The sequence below is a fragment of the Triticum urartu genome, chromosome 3 (assembly GCF_003073215.2).
Source record: "Triticum urartu cultivar G1812 chromosome 3, Tu2.1, whole genome shotgun sequence".
NCBI lineage: Eukaryota > Viridiplantae > Streptophyta > Magnoliopsida > Poales > Poaceae > Triticum > Triticum urartu.
The window spans coordinates 241,455,519-241,477,387 of record NC_053024.1 but is presented as its reverse complement, the minus strand read 5'-3'; the positions used below and the strand labels follow the sequence as shown (position 1 = coordinate 241,477,387).

Here is a 21,869-nt window from a genome sequence, read left to right as displayed (position 1 = left end):
ATAAGTTGATAACTCTGTGCACATCAACAAAGAAACAATTGAATTCATACTACCTATTGCTTAAAGTGGAACCAAATGAAACAATATTTCCTTAAATGGTTAGCAACTAAAATGAAATGATAGATAATTGCTTACAATGATAAGAAGCTAATGTGAAATAATGGATATAATTCCAAACGATGAACCAGAAAGTAGGATTTATAACAGAATATTTCATTATAGAACCATATGGAATGGATTCTTGAACAAGAAGAATAACAACAGAACTCACTGCTAGGTTGAGTACAAAATGCAGTCATTTATTCAATTTACGTGCGGTGTTTCAAGCCCTTATAGACATATAGAGACAAAAGGCAGGTAGATTGCCACATAGTAAGAACTGAGAAGACCACTAGATAAAAGAGTAAACTAATCCTTCAGTTCAAAACAATAGAAACATCACATATAATAGTTCGCACATATTTGAAACACATATCAAAATGACTTGCTAATTTTAGAATTAACATGCACAGTAGTCACTGCCTTCAACATGAAAGGGTGACAGAACAAGCATAGATTGCACGGAACTACATAAGAATAACAGTTTCTTGATCATATAACTTTATATGTATCAACAAAGGAGCTAATGGAACATACGGGTCCAACTCATGCATATTGTAGCTTATGAGGATACAAACGTTTAGGTCATTAAGAAGAACCCACTCACTCAACAGCCCTCAGATGAAAGGTGGAGCATTCACAACATAACTCTCTAGCGCCGGAAAGAATGTATGCGGAACAAGAGTTTGTTTGAGCTGAAGTTGAGTAAGACAGAGGTCTTCACGGTAGAAACTTCCAACCAACTTGCCATCCATGTTAATCTGAAACAGCCCATTGCCAAATCGTGATAGCACGAGCAACTCACCATTGCCATCGGGCACAACCACAATCAACATATCGCCATGCTTCACCCTAACCTGCCTCATGTCACACTGCATCTTGATCTCCTCAAACGGCAATTCAAAGCGGTATTTTAAGGTCCAGATCTCGCTTTCGTAGTCCTGCATCATCCATATGCCAATGATTTTGTCTTTGTCATTAGAGCAGGCCACGCCGAGAATGCCATCCATTTCAAACATGCCAGCAAATAGGCCATCGCTGCTAGGAACGACTGGACCACGCATCCGCCGGAATGACTCAGCTGTGGTGTCGAATGCCATTATCACTTTGGCTGCACTCTCATACTGCTGCAGGTGCCAATGCAGGCTACCACGGGAGAGAACAGCACTGGAACACATTTCATCCACCTCCGGCAGCCATCCGATGTTCTTCAGTGGATGGACGGAGCCCAATGCGAAGATGTAGCATGCATCAGTCGCCGGATCTTCATCTCTCGGGCAGACGAGTACTCGGTACTCGCCAGTCGGGCCGTGCCGATACATCCCCAGAGCCAGAGGCACGAAACCAGAAAGCGTCGGCAAGCAAGCAAACTGACGAGTGGCCGGGTTGCAGACACAGAACCTTGGAACACCCCTGCCATAGTCGGTGAGGAGGAGTAGACCGTCACAGGAGGCTTCCAGACTGGAGTCGTCGTCAAGCCGGGCGACGGGTTGGAGCTGGGCGGCGGCGGCGCCCCGGTTGTCGAAGGCGAGTAAGCTTTGGCCGCCGTGGTATTCCTGGAAGGCGATGGGGAGGTTGGGCTGACGGGCGTGGTGGGCGGCGAGGAAGTCGCGGGCGGAGGTGGCGCTGCGCCAGGCGCGGCAGACGGCGCGGCAGCGGAGGAGGGATTTTGGGGGCAGGCGGACGAGGATCTCCCATACCACGACCTCTTCCGGGAGGCCGCCATGGGGAGGAGTCGCTGCTGCCGTCGCCATGGCCGCCGCGCTGGGTGGCGGCGGAGGTAGGTCAGGAGAATGTATCCAGTGCAACGAGCTAACTCGTGTAACGAATGCACCAGCTGCACATGACCCGTCAGATTGGAATCAAAGGGACAGGATCTGGGCTGCTGGTACATTTTACAAAGGGAACCTTGTAGTATTATTGAATGCTACGAATAGTACTGCCCAATCCTGTATTGATGTACCAATCTGAGCCAGAAAATATCCTGCTGTTGTTTGCGGAGACGTGATCAAACCGAACTTTTTTGTTTGACCAAGTTGAAAAATCATTTTCTTAAGTTTTAAAAAGAGATTTTCTTCAGTAGTCTTGGTTACTGTGACCAATCCATTAGTAGTGAGAGTAAATTTTGACACACTTGTTCTACACATGCAATACTCACCTTTGAACTGATGCAACGAGTATATATAACAAAAAAAACTGAACGAACTACACCTGCAAACAGTGATTTTCTTCTAATAGACACAGATTTAATGGATACACTCATCTGTGAGGTTTCTAGTTACAACCGTACATTACATAGCTTAACTGTATCCATCAAGTGTGATTGTCAGGTAACATATCTCAAGGCTTAACACTAACCTAAACGAGCAAGCTTATCAAAATACCCAAACCACACAAACCAACCCCAGTTACATCAACTCACGGCTTAACACTAATCATGGATTGCATGGTGCCATCCCCTCTGGTTCCCGTTGCACTTCACTGAATATGTACTGGCTCTGAAACTCCAAGTACGAACAATACAACTGCCTGGTAGAAAGAAACATGATTCTATCATATAAGGGGTAGCCTGCAGTCCAAAGAACAATTCAGGAAAAAAAACAGAACTTAAGCGATCCAGGCAAGGCCATGCTAAGATCAAAAGTGATTTGGTTGGACAACAATTGTCTTTATAATGCTGAAAAACTAAGACATATTTGCAGAATTAAATCTTGTTTGTCTATTAGAAGTGTCTCACTTGCTAAAGTACAGAGCAAGAATTTCTGATGATGATGCTAAAAATATCTATTACAGATGAACATCTTCTCACTTATCTTCCAAGTTTCAGATGATGATGCTGAACATGTTCTCAATTATCTTCCAAGTTTCAGATGATGAATGATGCTGAACATGTTCTCACTTATCTTCAAAGTTTCAGATGCTGCTGTTGCTGCTGCAGTACAGAGCAACAACACACATGAGAAAAAGGAATTGTGCTCAATACACATAATAATAAGGTTGCGCTAATTGGCCAAATAGTCACATGAGCACAATGTATAGCAGTTGTCTGCAAAATGAAGTTACACATAAATACAAATCAAATCTTGAAATCTATGTGAAGCTAGGCTTAGCAATTCCCTTTCTAGGTCATACAATCAACTTCCTGAAGCTAACAGTAAGGCTCATTCAGAGTTACATGGAATAATTATACAGAACTGGATAAACCAATCATATGCATGCTTCAACAAAACGCCTGCAAATGTGAGCTTCTAGTTCTAGGTAATCATTTTTCACGTAAAAACTATTGCGTGTACACATCACAGGAAAAAGTAGTAATTGACATCACAGAAAAAAGGTAGTAATGAACAAACTCTTGCCGTGTACACGGGCTCACAGGTAATCATTTTTCACATACATATTCAGTCGTTCATGTACGACTTTAGTATAAATTGAGCGAAGTACTTGACTAATTATCAGAGCAGACATAGCACATCTATATTCCACTCTAACAATTGTAATTAGTGATAAAATTTCACCATTATGGTTGCATCTCGTACATAAATTCAGTGCCCATACTGTCCAATTTCTGAAATGGGTTCAAACGAATTGGGGCAACTGAGGAGGAATCAGAAGAACCAATATGGCTGCCCATGAATAATATAAGAACGAAATACAGTGCACATACCTCGGATCGTTGAGCTGTAATGGCGGATGGACGGATCCTATGCAGCAGTACGGTCCATCCACAGAGCTACAACCTCGCGTCGCTACATAGGCGCAATCACACCGAGCCGCCGCTCAACTACATGGTTTGGATCCTGGGCGCTGGTGTTTCAACGCCGGCGGTCCCAGAGGGAGAGGGAGTTCTCGAGGAAGAGGAGAGGGAGACGCCAAGTCACCCAATTTTTCTGCTAACCCTAGCTGAACCTAGCGCCTGGTTCAGTGGTGCAGAAGATGGCGAAAGGGGAAGACACAAAGTGGAGTTTGGAGGTTGTTTGGCTCGATTTTGCTACACTTCAAGGCCCCTTTGCAAAATGTACCAGCACCCACATCTTTGATTGATCCTGTCCCTCATATTCCAATCTGACGGCTCATGTGCAGCCGGCGCATCTGGTGCACGAGTTGGCTCGTTGCACTGGATACGTTCTCGGTAGGTCAGATCCAGGTCTTTCTCAATCTCAACACAGATGCATCATTTGGGCTAGCTCGTAAACGGGCTGGGCTTAGCTGAACTTCGTTTGCAAGCTTTTGCCGTATAAAAAGCTGCTTAAGACAGATTTTTTTCCTTTTATTTTTAAACACAGTACAAACGCAAACGCTCATACATACGCACATATAATCACCCCTATGAACGCACGCTTGCACACCCTATCCCCATGAACACCTCCGAGAGACTGAGCTCTGATGGGCTGAGGATACCACTGTTGTCATAACCACCCAACCATATGTTGGTCCACAATATTTTTTGCTTTTGAATTTTCCTTACGACAGTTTCTTATTGAATTTCCTTGTGACAGTTTGATACCATAGAAGCCTGCCGATATCATCCTTTCCTTGGTGGCATGCTATCGTACCTTAGCTTTATATAGAAGACAGGGATTAGTTACAAGAGATACTGGGAATGATATATGAAAGACAATGGCAAATTGAACGGTGGTGAGGATATGTACTGGTGAAACCTCTGCCGTCCATCACCTGCATTGAGATTCATGTTAGCTTTGTATAGCTATAATCTGAGGGATCTTTTCATGAGCAATACACAAGGTTGCAGAGAGAAATGCAAGTGATTTTGTCAAGTCGTCTCAGCTTTCTTACAGGAGAGAGGGCAAGAGAGTGGAGAGAAGGACCCTTGCATCCATTCTCTCTCCATGCAAAATATGTTTATGTAATTTCAATGACATGTTTTAAGTGATTGATATATTTTAAACCAAATCTCGGTTTTACAAGTTTTTATACACATTTGAATTCGTAGCCGGAAGATCTTCAAAACATAATCAATCTTTGATATATCTCGATAACTTATTCTCATTGTTTCAGTTAGATTTGAAATCAGTTTCATACACATTACACTCTTCCATATTTGAAACAATTCCATACATTGAAACAATCAATTTCACATATTAGAAGATAGTTAAGTTATTTCATTTTACTAAGGGAGCCGCTACGCGTCGGCCGGCGGATGTATTAGAAAACATCCGCCGCATGAAGCTTCGCTGGATCAGCGTCCCGATAGCCGTCGGATCTAACCACCGCGCGCGCGTGACCACCTCCTTACGTCCTGCAACAACACATCAGTTTCGGAAACAGATTCCCCTGTCCGCGGGGCGAACTAGTCCTTCGGCGCAAAATCCACCGTCTCGTGAGCCATCCGATGAACCTTGTATTTCTGCAACAAGACTCTTGTTGCAAAATCTCCACTTATATAATTTTCTGTAACAAGACACTTGTTGCAAAAACTTCTCTCTCTAATTTCTTGCAACAAGACCCATGTTGCAAAACCCTCTCTTCCCTAATTTCGGTAACATGATCCTTGTTACAAAAATTACAACAACATCTACCGCCGCGGCTAATTTTCTGCAACAAGACTCATGTTTAAAAAATTGCAACATCTCTTAGTGCGTTCCGCACAGCACAGTCGTCGTTCGCTATTGTTCCGCAACAACGCGGTTGTTGCAGAAACTTGTCTCAGGACAGCGACGAGATTGATGTTGCAAGAGGCACAACTACCATCTCGTCCTCGGCGCTCCGGCCACCGGTGCCCGTGTGAGCCGCGAGGCCATCCCAGGACTGGGTGACGCTGCTGCTAGAAGCTGACTTGGGGAGAGAGAGAGGGAGCTTGATTTTGGGAAGGAATATGTGTGAGAAGAAGAACGACGTTGGAAAAGATAAGGTTGGTTATTTTAATTGATCCAACGGCGCATCAAGCGGCGGATGCAGCGCTTTTATCAGTCGGTTGATGCTAATCTTTTCCCTTTTACTAATTTCATCGACTTCAATGAACTAATTTCACTCATTTCAAAAAACTAGTTTTGATTTATTTCAAAAACTGATTTTAACACTTTAAAGAAACTGATTTCACTCATTTTACAAAACTGCTTTCACTGATTCAAAAAAAATCACCCATTTCATTTATTTCCACAATCCAATTCCACTCATGTCAAATAACTAATGTCATTTAGATTTCACAAATATTAGATACACTAAAATAAGTTGCTTTACAGACACATTGAATATGTTTCATATGTTGGAAATAATCCATTTGACACATAGAAACAATAAATTACATATATTTGAAGTAACTCATTTCACATATTAAAAAAATAGTTTCAAATGTTTCATAAAACTAATTTTATTCATTTCAAATAAAATCACATGTTTCAAAAAGTGCATTTTTTAAATGACTTAAATCTTTTTTAATGAGTGAAATTAGATAATTGAAATGAGTGGAATCTGTTTTTCTAATGAGTGATTTTATTTTCAAATAATTGAAATTTGTTTCTTGAAATAGTTGAAATCAATTTCACATATTTGAAGTTGAGTGCAATCAGTTTGTTGAAATGGGTGAAACCATCGGGTTTTTTTTAAATCATTGAAATACGTTTCTCAAACTCTACTTATTTGAATATGTTGAAGTATGACTAAAACAATGAAAGTTAATATAGTTTGAAATGTATCCAATATTGGTATTGTGTTAAAGGTTTCGTCATGAGGAATTCATATATACAAAAGATCAGAAAAAGAATTTTGTTTCCAAAGATATCGCCCATCTATTTTTTTTCACAAATGTACTAAAATGTATGAACTTTTTGTGGGGATAGATCACGTGCCAGCATGCCACTCTCCCATACTCACTCATTTGCCTCCTGACAAAAAGTGGTGTTGTGGTCTATAGACAAGGCAACATCAGTTGACATACTCAGAGAGATACAAAGGAATATTGTGGGAATACGTATGGAAGGAAAAAAAAGTACACACGCATCTAATAGAAAATGAATGGTTGATGCTTGACTGTAACGTACCACCACCATTAGAAACCACTTTGCGGTCTTACACTTCATCCAACTTCTTACATCACTGCATGGCCCGTTGAGAGTTGAGAGAGGCACCCGCTATCGACCCCAATCCCCTACCCTCTATGCAATATCGGGCAAAGTAGAGATGGGAGAGGTGCATGGCGTCGGTTGTAGGTCTAGGTTTTGTCCTACTCGTGTGGTGTCGGGAGATATGTCATCGCCGAGTTCGAGCAGATGTTGCGTCTTGTAGCGGTTGCTATCCAGAAACCATATGAGTTACTCTTATGATTTATTGGTGGCTTTATGGCATATCGACATGTTTTGGAAAAAAGACATGTGCATTGATTGCCTTACTCCTCCCATTTGAAAAATATATGTTCTCTTAAATAACCCATAAATGAAGGGAGCATTGGATTTATTAGAGTAATATAGAGACATTTTAAAGTGTGAATATTACTATTTCCAACAAATGGCGGATAACCCACAACCTTTGCATTAATCAATGTATCAATCAATCCGAATATTACTCGGGTTGTGTGAGCAACATCTTAGTTTAAAACTTATTTAGGCCAATTAAACTACTCCTACTTCTAGTTAGGTATAACATGGAGTAATGGGGCATCAAAAGTAAATGCATAAAAGAAACTAGCATATTCTTAGTGAGAATACATATGCATAGCTTCTAACATTGTACATACTTCTAATGAGAAGACAATGATTGCTTAATCTCCAGTACACCAAGATACTTGACATATCATTCTCCTATATAGTGTGGTGAATCAAAGACCAAGCTAAGACACGAGTACCTAACAATCTTCAATGCCCTTAGTTGTTCTTCTTGTTTTGAATTAATTGCGTCGATGTGCTTCAACATATGCATACAAAACGGAAATAAATATGTTCATGCCAAACCAATGGATACATTGAATTTTTGATAAACACATGAACAAAAAAAGAACAACCTATAAGTTTTTTATTCTTCATAGGAATGATGGCTATATTTCTTTGGAAAATCAAATAGATGGATTGGTTTGCTTGTCTACCACATTGTTTGATAGGCCTCTCACCCCTTGCGGTAAACATACAGATACACGGTACATGGTTTGCTTAATTATTTTCAGTAAGAACTTAACATTATTAAATCCGTTACTTCATGATTAACTTGAATTTAAATACATGCGAATTTGACACTTAATGATCCACCAGTGAACCAAGAAATGGATAGTGCATGGAAATAAGACTGCTATGTGGTAACTATTCATCACACTAGGCTATAAGTTTTCTTCACCCAGGGTGCAGAATAAGTTTTCTATTCATCACCCAGGGTGCAGAATAAGTTTTCTTCACCCGAGGTAATCTTACGATCATTTCATAATTAAATTACGTTTGGAATTTAAATTAGTTACATTTCTATTGACTCACTACGTAAAATTTGACATAAGAAAATAAAAATATAGGTCATAAGACAAGAAAATTTGCAGTTTATGTGTATTTTAGACTATATTTTTACGTTTGTAATTTCACATAACATAAAATATTTTTTACGGCGGTTATATATTTTCTTACGGTCTCTTTTTGCGTCGGAAATAAGACAAAACTTGCGGAACGTAAAATTACGATGCATTGATCGTAAAATAGAGAGGGGTGAAAAATAACTATTCCTCACCCAGGGTGACGAATAGTACATTGAGATGTGTGCATGTGTAATTAGTATTAGCACTGATGGGTCAACCATGTTAGGAAAGAATTATTACAAATTATTGCTTCATATGGACACTTAATGCCTAGATTAAACAAGATAGAGAAAAAAAAACAATTAATGGTCCATTAAGACCATGCATGCTGCATGGTACGTGCCCAACTTTATTTCTTATACGTGCATTTCTTTCTTTTTACATAAATATAGGAAGTCATATACATAATTAGATACATACGTATATGATTGTCTTGGGAACAGAAGGTATGGTTATCTTTTGTCTCCATGGGAAAATACACATGAACGTCTTCAAGCTTTTTCCAAAATGGATATTTTTTTTGGGTATGTGCGTACCAATCATACTTCTCTTCATACCCCGGATGTGAGATTTGTACCCCGGTTATTCAAATACCTATGCATGCCATAATTCATGTAGTCGGGTATATATGTAGCCATATTTTACTGTATATATACGTTGACAGGAATACCTACAACAGTTTTCTACACTTTTTCATATAGCCAGGTATATACGTGTGCAGACACATTGGGTATACTGTTTTATTTAAGTACGTTGGGTATATACTAGAAGATTTATGTGAGCATGTCATATAAAGTATGTGGATACACTAGGAGTTTTTTTTGTTACGAAGGTATACTAGGAGTTCATTGGGTATATTTTACATAGCAGGGTATCTATATAGCCATATTTTATGCAGCTGGAATATACGTACCCGCGTATGTACATCGTCAGTAGGTACCAATACAAGTATTAGATAGTTAGAAAATAAATTATTGGGTATATACATACCACGTATGTAAATAATTTCATTAGTAGGTATTCGATACCCATATTAGATAGTTAGGAAACAAAAATGAAATATAATAGTTCAAAAAAATATTGAGTATATACAGTGGTATGTATTAGATATTTAGGAAACAAAAATACGCACATTAGATAACCATAGCAGTTCAAATAAAATAAAAAATTAATACGATTTATTATATGGCAAGTCTTGCATGCCTAATAATTAGGAAACAAAAATAAATCGTAACTATGGAAAGTCTTGCATGAAGAATGGGTAGGAAACTAACTAAATATATCATGGTTTCCAAAACAATCGGTAAAATAGATTGGGGCACCTAAGTGCCTGGGCACCTAGCTGGTTTTCATTAATGCCTTGCGGATTCAAATGCATTAAATTTTGCATGCAAGATTTTCCATATGTGATACTAGCACGCATGCATTTGTTTCCAAACAATACATTCATCCATAACTTCCCTTGCATGCATGATCGTCCTTTGATTCTGTCCAAAATAAAAATATATACCTTAGTAGAGACGACATGCTTGATATAACCAAGGTACGGTAGATGGAAATGATATACCAATGGAATATACAAAATCAAAGGGCATGCGTATGGAGAACTGCTGGAGATACATGGTACGTTGGGCTCAAAGGATATACGTAGGTATGCCATACTCTCCACTATCTATGAAGAACTGATGGAGATATACATGATGTTGGGCTCGATGAAAAAAATATACCCACATACGTCTGGTCGAATACTGTGGGTATATAATACTTGTAATTTTCTTAAACGTCTTAAACATCTCTGGGTATATGATACCTTCAATTCTTAAAATATTTACATTGAGTCGGAAGTTTTTGTATGGACGTTATATTCTATTCCCGAAAAAAATAGACGTTATATCCTAATTACTAGATAGACATTTTGTATGATATATTCATCGTACGTATCACATACTCTCTACTGTGTAAAAGAACTGATGGTCATATCATTATTTATTTATTGTGTTGTTTAATAATTTCTAGGCATGTCGATAGTTTTGCTAGTTTTCTTGTTATATCATTTTTTATATATTGTAAATATGGCAACTGTTCTTTATATATTTTAAATATGTCACACTTATTTACTTTTATAATGTAAAATGCATTGGATATGACATACCCACAATATTTAAAAATATATGTGGGTATTCGATTCCTTGGAATGCTTTTCGAAAGTGACAAAAAAATGCATTGCATTTTTATACGATAGTTTTTTAATAGGTATCTGATAATAAAAGCGGAAAATGTTTCAGCCACGAGACAACTGTGGGTATGTGAAATTTATGGATATGCATGAGATATTTGGTCTAATATGTGAACTATGAATTATTCTCCTTAAACACATCACTACCATTTTGTTTAAATTAGATAATATTGAAAAAATACGTCCCACATAACAGTACCATATACCTCCTATTAAGACATGCACGAAAAAAAAAATTCCATATACCTAAGAACATGAATGTATACAAATCATGAGGCATTTATTTCTGATTTCTCTCTCCTATTTCTATTAATGACTCCAAATATGCAACGTCGCCATGCATGTTATTCTCTTTCCTTTTTCAATTGTTCCATGCATGGTGTGCATGAGCCTTATTTATGGTATACAATTAGCGATTAATGCATTAATACAGATACCCGTTGCACTAGCACACATCTAAATGCAATCAAACGGTGGAAAGGCAAGGAGCCTGGGCACCTAGGTGTCCCAAACCGCCGTATATATATACCTCTCAGAATATTACATGCATCGTTCAACAGTTTGAGCCTCCTATTGTCAAAATTGTGTAGTTTAAGGGATAAAGAGTGAGCCGGGAAGAGGAATAAAGGGAGCATGTAAGATCAGTGGGAATAGGAATATTGAGGGGATCCTATAGCTCAATTTGTTTTCCTATATTGGAGGTAACAAGCTTTGCGTTTCACTAGTGCCTCATATTCCTATTGTTATTAGGTACTACTTCCTCTTCCTTTTGGCTTGCACAATTATGTTCTGTGAGAAACAATAATGTGCCAATGCATAGGTTTAGAATATGTGGTGCTGGGAGTGAGTCCGGAAGAGGATGAAAAGAAGGTCCGAGGGCATTGCACATGGGAATAATAGGACAGTTGAAACTCACGCAGACATCTATGACAAGCCTTGCCCATTACTGTTCATAATCAATAAATAAGCATGCCCCCAATGGTTTTTAACATCCTTGAAGCACCAGTAGCATGGAGTATGTCACTAGAAATTATACCATTTAAACATCCCAAGCATTCCATTATAAGGACAAACAATTTGGTTACACGGGATGACCAGGGATTCTGGCAGTGTGTCTATTCCTCATACACGTCTTAAAAAAGAGTTTATATGCAAATATGGTAAGGGTGGCTTAGCAGCATCGGGTAAATACCTAGCGCTACAGCTAATGGGCTTAGCAGTACCATGGGTCATGTGCAATGCGCTACTGCTAAGCCATCCTTACCCTCTTCCTCCCGCTCGTTCCTCACTCTCTCCACCGCAGCCGCTCCACCTCCCATCGTCGCCGTCGTTCCCACATTGTCGCCGTCCCTGGCCTCGATAAGCCTCCTCCCTCCTTCTCCTCCCTCCACCTCCTCTCTCCTCCCTCCTCCCTCCTTCTCCCTCCACCTCCTCTCTCCTCCCTCCTCCCTCCTCCCACCACCGACCCTTTGTCCTCACCGCCGCTGCCGCCCCTCTCCTCCCTCCTCCCTTCTCTCGCTTAACATCTCCTAGCGGGATGCTATGCACAACAAGGTTGGTATAGAGGGCACAGTGGGGTGATGAACAGACGTGAGCTCGCTCTAGAGTTTGAACATCATTTAGGCATTTTGCTTAATTCATATAAATTCAACCACGCCTCATGTGACGAAGTGTTATATATATGAAATTTGACCAGCATCATGTCTACTTCCTGTTTATGCAACTTTCAACTATAATAATATTGCCAACCCACTGTTTCATCCAGTTTAAAAGTGCATGATGATGTTGTAGGCAGAAAAGTATAAATCTTGTATAGTTTGTAAATTTTGAACTTTAGCTCCATTTTAAACAAGTTATATATGCAAATTGCTCTAAATTATGTCTACTATTTGAATATGTAACTTGCTGCCATGTTGAAACTTGATAACTTGTTGATACGTTGCATTTAGTGCATATGGCAATTGTGGCATTGATTATATGACTTGAAACTTGGATAAATTCATATTTTGTTTTGAACCAAAGAAACTAGCGTGAAGAAGCGAGGAGGTGCACGAAGAAGGATAACCAGAGCCTCAAGAGCAACCTACAGAAGACCACCAAGGTATATATGTTTCTGACTTAAAGATGAAGAGCTTGTACTTGACCATCAATGAGTATGATTTTGGACATGTATTGCTGTGGAGAAAATGGATATTTGGACATGTATTGCTTGTCTATTTTGGACATGTGTATGATTTAGTTAGTAACCACTTTGCGGTATTACACTTCATCCAACTTCTAAGCTCGATGCATGACCCGTTGAGAGTCGAGAGAGGTACCTGCTACCGGCCCCAATCCCCTACCCACTCCGCGACATCGGCCGATTTCACAGAGACGGGAGAGGTGCATGACGTCGGTTGTAGGTCTAGGTTTTGTCCTACTCGGTTGTAGGTCTAGTGTTCGTTGTACTATCATGATTGTAGGTGAATAGACCGAAAATTTTCCAGGAAAAAAAGGATGACGATGCTAAAAAAATCCACCTAAAAAAAGGTACTAGTTTATGAGAAAACTCGTGTTGGTTCTCTAGAACAAATCCGTGTGTACACCAACGGTGCGGGAGCAAATTATTTCCGCGTACACTTATCCAGAGGCCATTTCCATTTCCATATCGCCCGCGCGGACTTGGCGCGTGCGCCTCCCTTCTTTCCCGCCCCGCGCCCCCCCCCACCAACCCCAAAAACCCTACCAACTCCTCCACCACCCCACCCTCACCAACCGCTCGCCATGGCGCCGCCGCCGCCTCGCCGCTCTGCTCCCATGTTCCCCGGTAAGCGTCGCGGCACCTCCTCTGTCCTGATCACCCCGTCCTTGTTAAAAACCTAACAAATAACAAACCCGCCGCACCGCAGCCGGCGGTACGACGCGGAGCATGCTCCTCCAGGCGGCGTACGACGGCGACCTCCGCTCCTTCAAGAGTACTCTCTCTCTCTCTCTCTCTCTCTCTCTCTGCGCGCGCACGGGCTCTGATTTTCGTGTGATCCGACGGGTTGCAGGCCACGCGAGGGCGCTGGACAAGGGCAGGGGCCGCCTCAGGGAGACGGTGGAGGCGGTGACCGTGGAAGGAGGCGACGAGGCACTGGAGGGCGTCGGGGCGCTGCACCTCGCCGCCGCCAGGGGGAACCTGGAGATGTGCGCCTACTTGGTCGAGGAGCTGCGCGTGGACGTGAACGCCGTCGACAACGGAGGTCGGCCCATCTCTTTCTCTGATCTCTGTCAACAAAATGCATCCTCACGCACGTCTGGTTCTTGATCTTTGGTGCGCACTGTGAACACGTGTTTCTGATGAATAAATTCAATTGTCATATATTGACAGGTAGAACGCCTCTGATTCATGCTATGTACGGTGAGAGGGTGGGCACTTTCAAGTATCTTCTTGATCATGGTGCCAATCCAGACAGAGTTGACCCCAATGGATTTGCCCCTCTACATTCTGCTGCTGGATCAGGTCCCTCTCCAAGTCCATGAACCATATCTCTGTTTGTGCATCTGTGGACACATAGGATCTATTTGCCCTTGATTCATGATAGGTTTTCTTTTACTGTGCTAATAAGTGAATTATCTTTGAGCCTTGTGGTTGAATTGTGCTGAAAGAAACATCCAAATTTATATCATTATATGTGGGCGATGGTCTATCTTTTGGGTGGTCCGGTGGCCTTTGTATTTGTTATTCACCAGAGTAAATTGCATGATAGGTCCTTTCTCTGTGACGCAATTGCTTCAAGGTTCTCCATAAATTTCAAAATTGGATTTTGTGTCCTCAAAGTCATATAAGTGGAGCAAGTAGGTCCAAAAGCCTTTTCCCTTGAATATACATGTTATCCTCCTTCTCTTTTCATAAGGGATGGTGTACATAGGTTTTTTTGGGGGGGTGGGGGCACCAACTCGTTGACCTGCTCCAACGATACATGCAAATCTAGGGACCTACAGTCCAGTTTGCACTATTGTTTTCTTGAACGTGTTGGAGAAAGGCAGTTTCGTCTATTAAGAATAAGAAGTATGATTGCATATATCAATACCAAGGTTTGCAAAGATTTAAACAGTTACTGGTCCTCTCCATTTTATCAAGTGTAAATATTATCTCTGACCGTTCTCCCCTTCATTGCACTGTTGTACCACACGCTGAGGATAAACTGGGATCTCAAGGCTTCGGGAAAGAAATGTATTATCGCTAAAATTGCTTGTCCACTTATGTAATAACTACCTGGTTTTTCCTTTATTCAGGATATTGTGAAATGGTAAAGCTATTACTTGCAAGAGGAGCTTGCACCGACCCGGTAACTTGCTGTGGGACACCACTTCATATTGCTGCTACTGAAGGGCAAGACTGTGCTATGAAGATTTTACTTGGCCACAATGCAGATGTAAGTTTATGGCATACTAATTCTGCCTGAACATTCATAGCATTGTATGCAATCTAAAAAGTTGGTCTGAGGCGTAGTTTCCTCTTCACCAAAGAAATACGGTTCCATCAGAGTTGTACAGTTCTATCATTTTTGGTTTTGCCAAGCTCCAACTTTTATGCAATGAACAATTTATTCTGAGAACAATTTTCCTTTGGTGTATTTGCAAATCTCCATAATAGATTATTCTCTATCATGTATTGTCCCTCCTTTTTAAGTGCCATTTGGAATTGAATAAAGTGTACTAGTGAATACTTGGCCAGGAACTAAACACAAGATATTCCATAACCATATGTTGACAATGTTCTGATTCATTTTCCAATGCCATGGAAACCGCTCTCTCTGCTCTCTCTGTTTTTACTGAAATTTGCCATGTTAATATTGCTCTATGTATTCACCATTCTATCTGTAGTTTAATTTTCCTGTATCCCTTGTATCAATAGATATAAGTGTAGGAACTAACATGCTTAATGTCTCTCTCCAGTACAACAAGATGATAAATGGTATGACACCTCTCTATTTTGCTATAAATGTCTCCTCGGTGAAATGTGCAAAACTCCTGATTCAGGTATGATAACTTTAACTTAGCTTTGCCTGTCCCTGGAATCGTATATTGGAGGTGTTTTTGCTTCCAACATTTAAAAGTTCCAGCTTAGTGAACTTTAGCTTTGTTTGCATGGGATTTGGTTCGTGACCATAGGCTACCACATGGCATGCCGTCCTGTTTAGCCCTGCAGTGCACTTATCAGTGTCTGTCTTTTAACCTTTATTTCTGAAACTGTGACCATCAACTAGCTGCCACAAATGTGATGACAATGAAGCAAAAATCCCAGTACTCACTTCATGCTTGCAAATAAAGTAGCCTTGGCCTTGCTATTTCACTTCTGAAATTGCACATAAAAATATGATGCGTGACTGAGACATCTTGAGAACTGATTAACTTTTTCCCATATAGGCTGGTGGTGTTGCCAATGGAGATTTTATCTTAACCGCTTTAGCTGATGCTCCAAGAAATGGATCAGCGGAGTGCTTGAATTGCCTACTGGGGTTTGCTGGTGAATGGCGTGCTCGTAATGATGTAAGTAAGATTATCTCTTTGCTACTGTACTCGTGCACTTTGAACCTTGCAGTTTTTTTAACAAGGCAGCAAGTTTTGCTTCAAGGAAATCTTGTATATTCAAGAGGAAATTGCCAAACCAGAAGTGTGATATTACTACTTTGTTGCAAAATTTACTTATTTCATTATCATGTACTCCCTCTGTCCCAACATAAGTAACTCAACTTTAGTACGGAGGGAGTATATTCTAAAATAAATTGTCAAAAAGTTGGTGCTTGCTTGACTAAATGCATCCTGCAGTGATAGTTTTTCCTGACTGGAATGATACTGGTAGAAATTATTTCCTGTAACTGACCTGATCCCCTGTGTGATTGGAGCATCAGCAGAATAACTAGCTCTGCATAAATCAATGTTAAATCTGCTGATTATGTCAGCAGCATGCCTCCTCAAGTTGGCTAATGACTTGGCTCAAAATAATTTCGTATTCATACAGTTTATTTCATTCATTCTACCAAAGAAAAGATCAAGTTGTTGAAATGGCACTGTTGCATATCCTGTCTGAAAGCTGCTCTGAAATGTTTCAAAGAAATTGGTATCTCTTGTGTCTTACTTAGACATGGAGTACTTGGGTGCAGTAAAGGTAGGTCATGTAAAAGTAGTATGTCCAGTTCTCATGCACTGCTGCTTGAGCAGTGTATTATTATTTGACATTTATTTACATTGTTGGCCTTGTAAATATTTCGGGAACAAAACAAAGGCATGAATCAGGAGAAAATATGGCATTAGCCGAGTTACAAATTTCTCGGCAAATCCTTTTTTACCGACTGTGCACAAGAGGTGATTACCTGTAGTTATGTGGAAATTGGCTAAAGAGTATTTACAAGATATAAGATGGGGTGGACTGACATGGCAAGCGAGGTTGCGTAGATGTAGGATGTGCAATGCTGATATTAGTAGTTACTGAAAGGAAGTATTGCCAATTCGTGATAATGCGGGCAGCAAGTAATCTTTAGTACAATACTGAACATGGTTGCCAGTCGATTGTCATGAGTACTTGAATGTGGAAACACTATATCTGCTATCATAGCAATGATGAGCAGAAGATTTCTATGTAAATCAACAATCTTTTTTCTTGAAATCTTTACATCACAGTTTTAGATAGTTGCTTTAGAATTATTATGCGTTCCAATGCATCAAATCAACTTTCGATTAAATCTTGATGATTCAGGAGGAGCCTGTGGATAGAAAGAAAGTAGCAGAATTGAAGTCACAAGGGAGCAAGGCAGTTGCAAGAAAGGATTTTCTTTCTGCAGCAGAAGCCTACAGTATGGTACATTATGGCATCATATTTCTCAGCGTCTATCCTTTTCCAGCCTCCAATTTTTTACTGCGCAAATCATAACGACTTACACAGATACTCCTGTCCACTCTCATGTCATAATGCTCAGTTTGACTCTTTAGAAGTTTATGCAATTGGCTCAAACTTACTCCCTCTGTCCCATAATACAAGAACGTTTTTTACACTACACTAGTGTAAAAAACGTTCTTATATTATGGGACAGAGGGAGTAGTAAACTGGATTAAATTGGTAAGAAATGCAACTTAAACTATACGTATGTTTTAAAGTGCAGACTAGAAATTTCCTTGCAAAGCATTTGAACTCTTCGCTTAAGTGTTACAGAAGAAGTATATTTTTTATGGTGTTGGTTTCCCAACTTGTTATTTCTGGTTTTTTCATCTGATCCATGCATGAATGTCCTGCACAACCATTTAGAACTGAAGTTAGGTAAACTAAACCTTGTATATGTACATATATGTGCGGCAATGTGTGTATTTCTTCTTTGAGTATTTTCAGTTCCTATTTCAGTGTTCACAAAGTTGTAATTTACAAACGTAATCTGCTATTAACTGTTGTTTTAACATGTTCGATGTAGGCACTGGAGCTTGATCCTGATGATGCGACGTTGTTCTCAAACAGGAGCCTTTGCTGGCTTCACATAGGCAAAGGAGGCAAGCCTTTGCTCAGTTTACTGGATGCTTATGAATGCAAAAAGAGGCGGCCTGATTGGTCGAAGGCCTTCTACAGGGAGAGCAAAGCTCTAGCGTTACTGAAGGTTGGATAGAAAATACAGCAGCTTGACTTTTTCTTTCGGCTTTGCAAATCTTTCATAATCATTGAACTGGTCCCGTATCATCAGGACTACAAGGGTGCATGCGATGCGCTTCTGAACGTATTGAAGATGGACCCAGGGAATGCTGAAATCGAGGACGGATTGCGGTATTACCCTATCTTTCCTTCAGTTACAGCATATCTATCTTATGGTGATAACTCTTGCACTGGAGGCTAATTGTCTATGAAGCGCTTGCCTCATGACATCACATGGTTACCTTGAAAGTTTAACTTTGTGTAACGTAGGATTGGACTTTTGTATCCCATTTTAAGTTTGTTCGGGGATTTTAGGAAGGCGGCTGCTACAGATCATCCGGCTAGCAAACCGTCCGATTAGGCGCATTTGGCCCGTCAGATCATATCAACTCAGCCACCCATTCATCCTTCTCCTCTCGTCTTGCATCCAGCAGCCCCCGCTGGTGCGACACCCGCCTAGCAAACTGTGATGATGCAAAGAGAAAACCGGCGACTGAAGCACTGACGCACCTGCTGTCGCCGGCGACCTCGCAGCAGCGGCGATGCTGCGACCCCGATGAGTGCAGCGCCGCCCACAGTCCCGTTGCATCCCTCGCCCACACAACAATGACGGTGCTGTAGAAGTTGCAACTTCATGATAGCACTGCATGATGCATGCAAAGCTACAGCGCAGCACCATGGCTACGTCGATGCTCCATTGGAGCTCCATGGAAGCATTGTGTAGCGCAGAAAAAGCTCCAACGCAAGTACCCATGGCAATGCTCCATTGCAGCACCGCTCTCAGACCATCGTCAGACCGTCGACGTAACATGACTTGCAGCAGTCGTGGATGTGCTGCAGCACGAGCCGCGGTCTCTCGCTGCACCGACCGCCTTGCAGCAGCTCACGCACGCCTTGTTGCTTTGTAGCAGTCAACGCCGGTGAGGATGCCCCACTTCTCACGGCAATGACAGATGCAGCCGACAGCTGTTGCAGCACCGACGAGTGCTGCATCGCAATCACCGGCGACTTCAATGCGTGCTGCACAGAAGCACCGGTGTTCTGTGGTAGCATTCATGGCGGAGAGAGCGGGAGGTTAGAGACGAAGAAGGAAGAACGCGTTTTGGGGGAGATGCGAAACAGGTGGCTCACGCATGCTGGTCTCCAGGGAGATAAGGTTGGCAGTTGGTGGGCCTCATGAGAACGTGGATGTGCTTCCAGGCCAACTCATGCGAGTTTGCATGCAAGCGAAGTGCTCCGTACGATCTTGTTCAATCGGACGCCTCACGGCGCAGCGAGAAATCAGCCGGTTTAAGTTATTCCTTTTAGGAAGCATCGACGTTTACTTAAAAAACCTTCAATGCCTCTGCATGTCGGACATGTAGTTTTATCTTTTAAGCATTCCCTTCATTGCTAGTGTTCTCTTTTATGATTTTATCCTCGAATGAGGATTTTAGAGATTTTGAGAAGTACTCACAACATTCCGCGTTAATTGCATTTGCAACAAGCATAGCTCTAACAGTTCATGAAATGTGCAGGAAAGCTATGGAATCCTTGAAGGTGTCTCAAAGCACCAAGGCCAAGTGACCTATACACCCAGCTCAGAAAAAAGTGATCTATACACAGCTGTTCATGAAAATACAGTAGCTCCAAACACATGCACACATTTTGTAGCCTTGTGGGAAAGATACATGGACTTCTTGGATCATTATCCTCCTTGTGTAAGTTAAGTGATGAGTGCTAAAGCATTTCGGAGGTTTCTGTCTGGTGTTGTGATGATGTATTTGCTTTTGCCATGTATTTGAGGGTGGAGGGCTCCATGAATCTCCTCTAGTTAAACTTAAGAGAACGGTGTGATAGCTCCCGGGTGTCCCTACACCCTCATGAGCAGTAAAATCAAAAAAATAAAAATAAACCAAAATAAAAAAATCTGAAATTTTGTGACATCAAATATGCTTAAACGTTTTATGTGCTTGCAAATTACCGTGCACACACTCGACAAAGGCATAGGCTTTAACATTGCTACCTTTGCTATTATAATTATTTTGCTTGGTCTGCACGGTATAATAGCTTTGATGCTATCCTAGAGTTTGGTGATTATTGTTGATAGCTCTGCTATTATAATTATTTGATTGCTAGGATATGGTGGGTTTAGATTATTAGTATAGTTTTGATTCTTACACCCAGTATTATAACCATTGCAAACGATGAAGTTGAAATCATTCATCTCAATATCAGTGAAAGCATTTGTAGGAAAAAAAATTATGTCTTTAATCATACCTTTAGGCTCATCGATTGTTTTCTGTAAGCTCTTCATTCTTTTCTTCGGTGATTGAATTTACCTTTCTAAAAATTAATCACTTAATCACTCAACATGCCACATCTAGAAGTTTCTTTGCACCAGCGTGACATGCTTTCTCATGAAAGTTCCTCCTGCAGCAGTATCTAGCATGTATTTGGATAAAGGATATAAAGCATTATTATAATACATGGGGAATTAATCATTCTTCCATGATGGTTTGGATAATAGACAAGTATAGTTGGAGCTTGGAGCCTTGGACGATGAGTTTGGTGAAGGAGAAGAGTTATCAAATTTTTTTAGGGAAGACCATCATGGCTAGCTTTATTAATTAAACAAAGGGATTACATCATCTACCAGCACGGACATAAGGCAGTCCGGAGGTTCGACTGTCCAACTAGAAGAAACCTTATTACAGTAACTGAAATTAGCTAGCACATGAGCCGCTTTATTACACGAGCGATAACAATGCATAAAGACAACCTTCTCGATAGAAGAAGCAACATCCACACACTCCATGAATATTGTTGTCGCCGCATCCCACCATCTGGATTGACCATCACAGAAATTGATAAGATTCAAAGAATCTGACTCTGCCTCAACACGGGGGAATCCAAGAGAGTTTGCGAGTATTAGACCATCACACATTGCCAAAGATTCAGTGGTAATAGCATCTGCCGCATGATCAATAACTTTGCACTGAGCGGCAAGGAAATTACCTTTTTCATCTCGGATAATTGCTGATGTTGCTCCTGATCCCTCATTAGCAAAGAAAGCTGCATCAACATTCAATTTCACAGACCTAGGGCCAGGTTTAACCCACCTCCTTTCCCTGTCTCCACTCGGTTTATAATTAGCTTCCTAGAAATTGTTTGTAATTGCCAAGACTGACATATGCCATCACATGGGGGTGGAGGGTTACTATTATGTGTGTGTTGACGTCTAATCCACCATAAGAACCAACAGCCCACCACAAGTACTTGCTTGATGTTCAAATTTGGTTTAATTGGCAGTGGCTTATTTTGCATCAAAAGGAGGTGCTCCATGGTCACAGACCCGGATTTATCTATTTCCTTTGCCTCTTCCACCAAATCTGCAATGCCCAGGT

The 21,869-nt window shown here is 40.9% G+C and overlaps 2 protein-coding genes and 1 long non-coding RNA gene across 3 annotated transcripts; 1 reads left to right on the top strand and 2 right to left on the bottom strand.

Moving 5' to 3' along the window:
* Window positions 1-703: 703 nt before the first annotated feature.
* LOC125548302 (F-box protein At5g49610-like) lies at window positions 704-1,873 on the bottom strand. The gene has a single exon (XM_048711950.1). The coding sequence runs from the start codon at window positions 1,851-1,853 to the stop codon at window positions 717-719; it is 1,137 nt and encodes a 378-aa protein (XP_048567907.1). The 5' UTR covers window positions 1,854-1,873; the 3' UTR covers window positions 704-716.
* Window positions 1,874-2,329: 456 nt separating this feature from the next.
* LOC125548301 lies at window positions 2,330-4,090 on the bottom strand. The gene is made up of 2 exons (XR_007300980.1): window positions 3,764-4,090; window positions 2,330-3,031 (listed from the first exon to the last, which is right to left on the bottom strand). It is a non-coding gene; the product is annotated as an uncharacterized LOC125548301 (long non-coding RNA).
* A 9,472-nt stretch (window positions 4,091-13,562) lies between these two features.
* Window positions 13,563-20,219, top strand: LOC125548300 (26S proteasome non-ATPase regulatory subunit 10-like). The gene is made up of 11 exons (XM_048711949.1): window positions 13,563-13,647; window positions 13,730-13,795; window positions 13,874-14,065; window positions 14,194-14,325; window positions 15,102-15,241; window positions 15,765-15,848; window positions 16,236-16,358; window positions 17,566-17,667; window positions 18,272-18,451; window positions 18,536-18,615; window positions 20,001-20,219. Exons 1-11 carry the CDS (start codon window positions 13,605-13,607, stop codon window positions 20,047-20,049), a joined length of 1,191 nt encoding a protein of 396 aa, XP_048567906.1. The 5' UTR covers window positions 13,563-13,604; the 3' UTR covers window positions 20,050-20,219.
* Window positions 20,220-21,869: the final 1,650 nt, after the last annotated feature.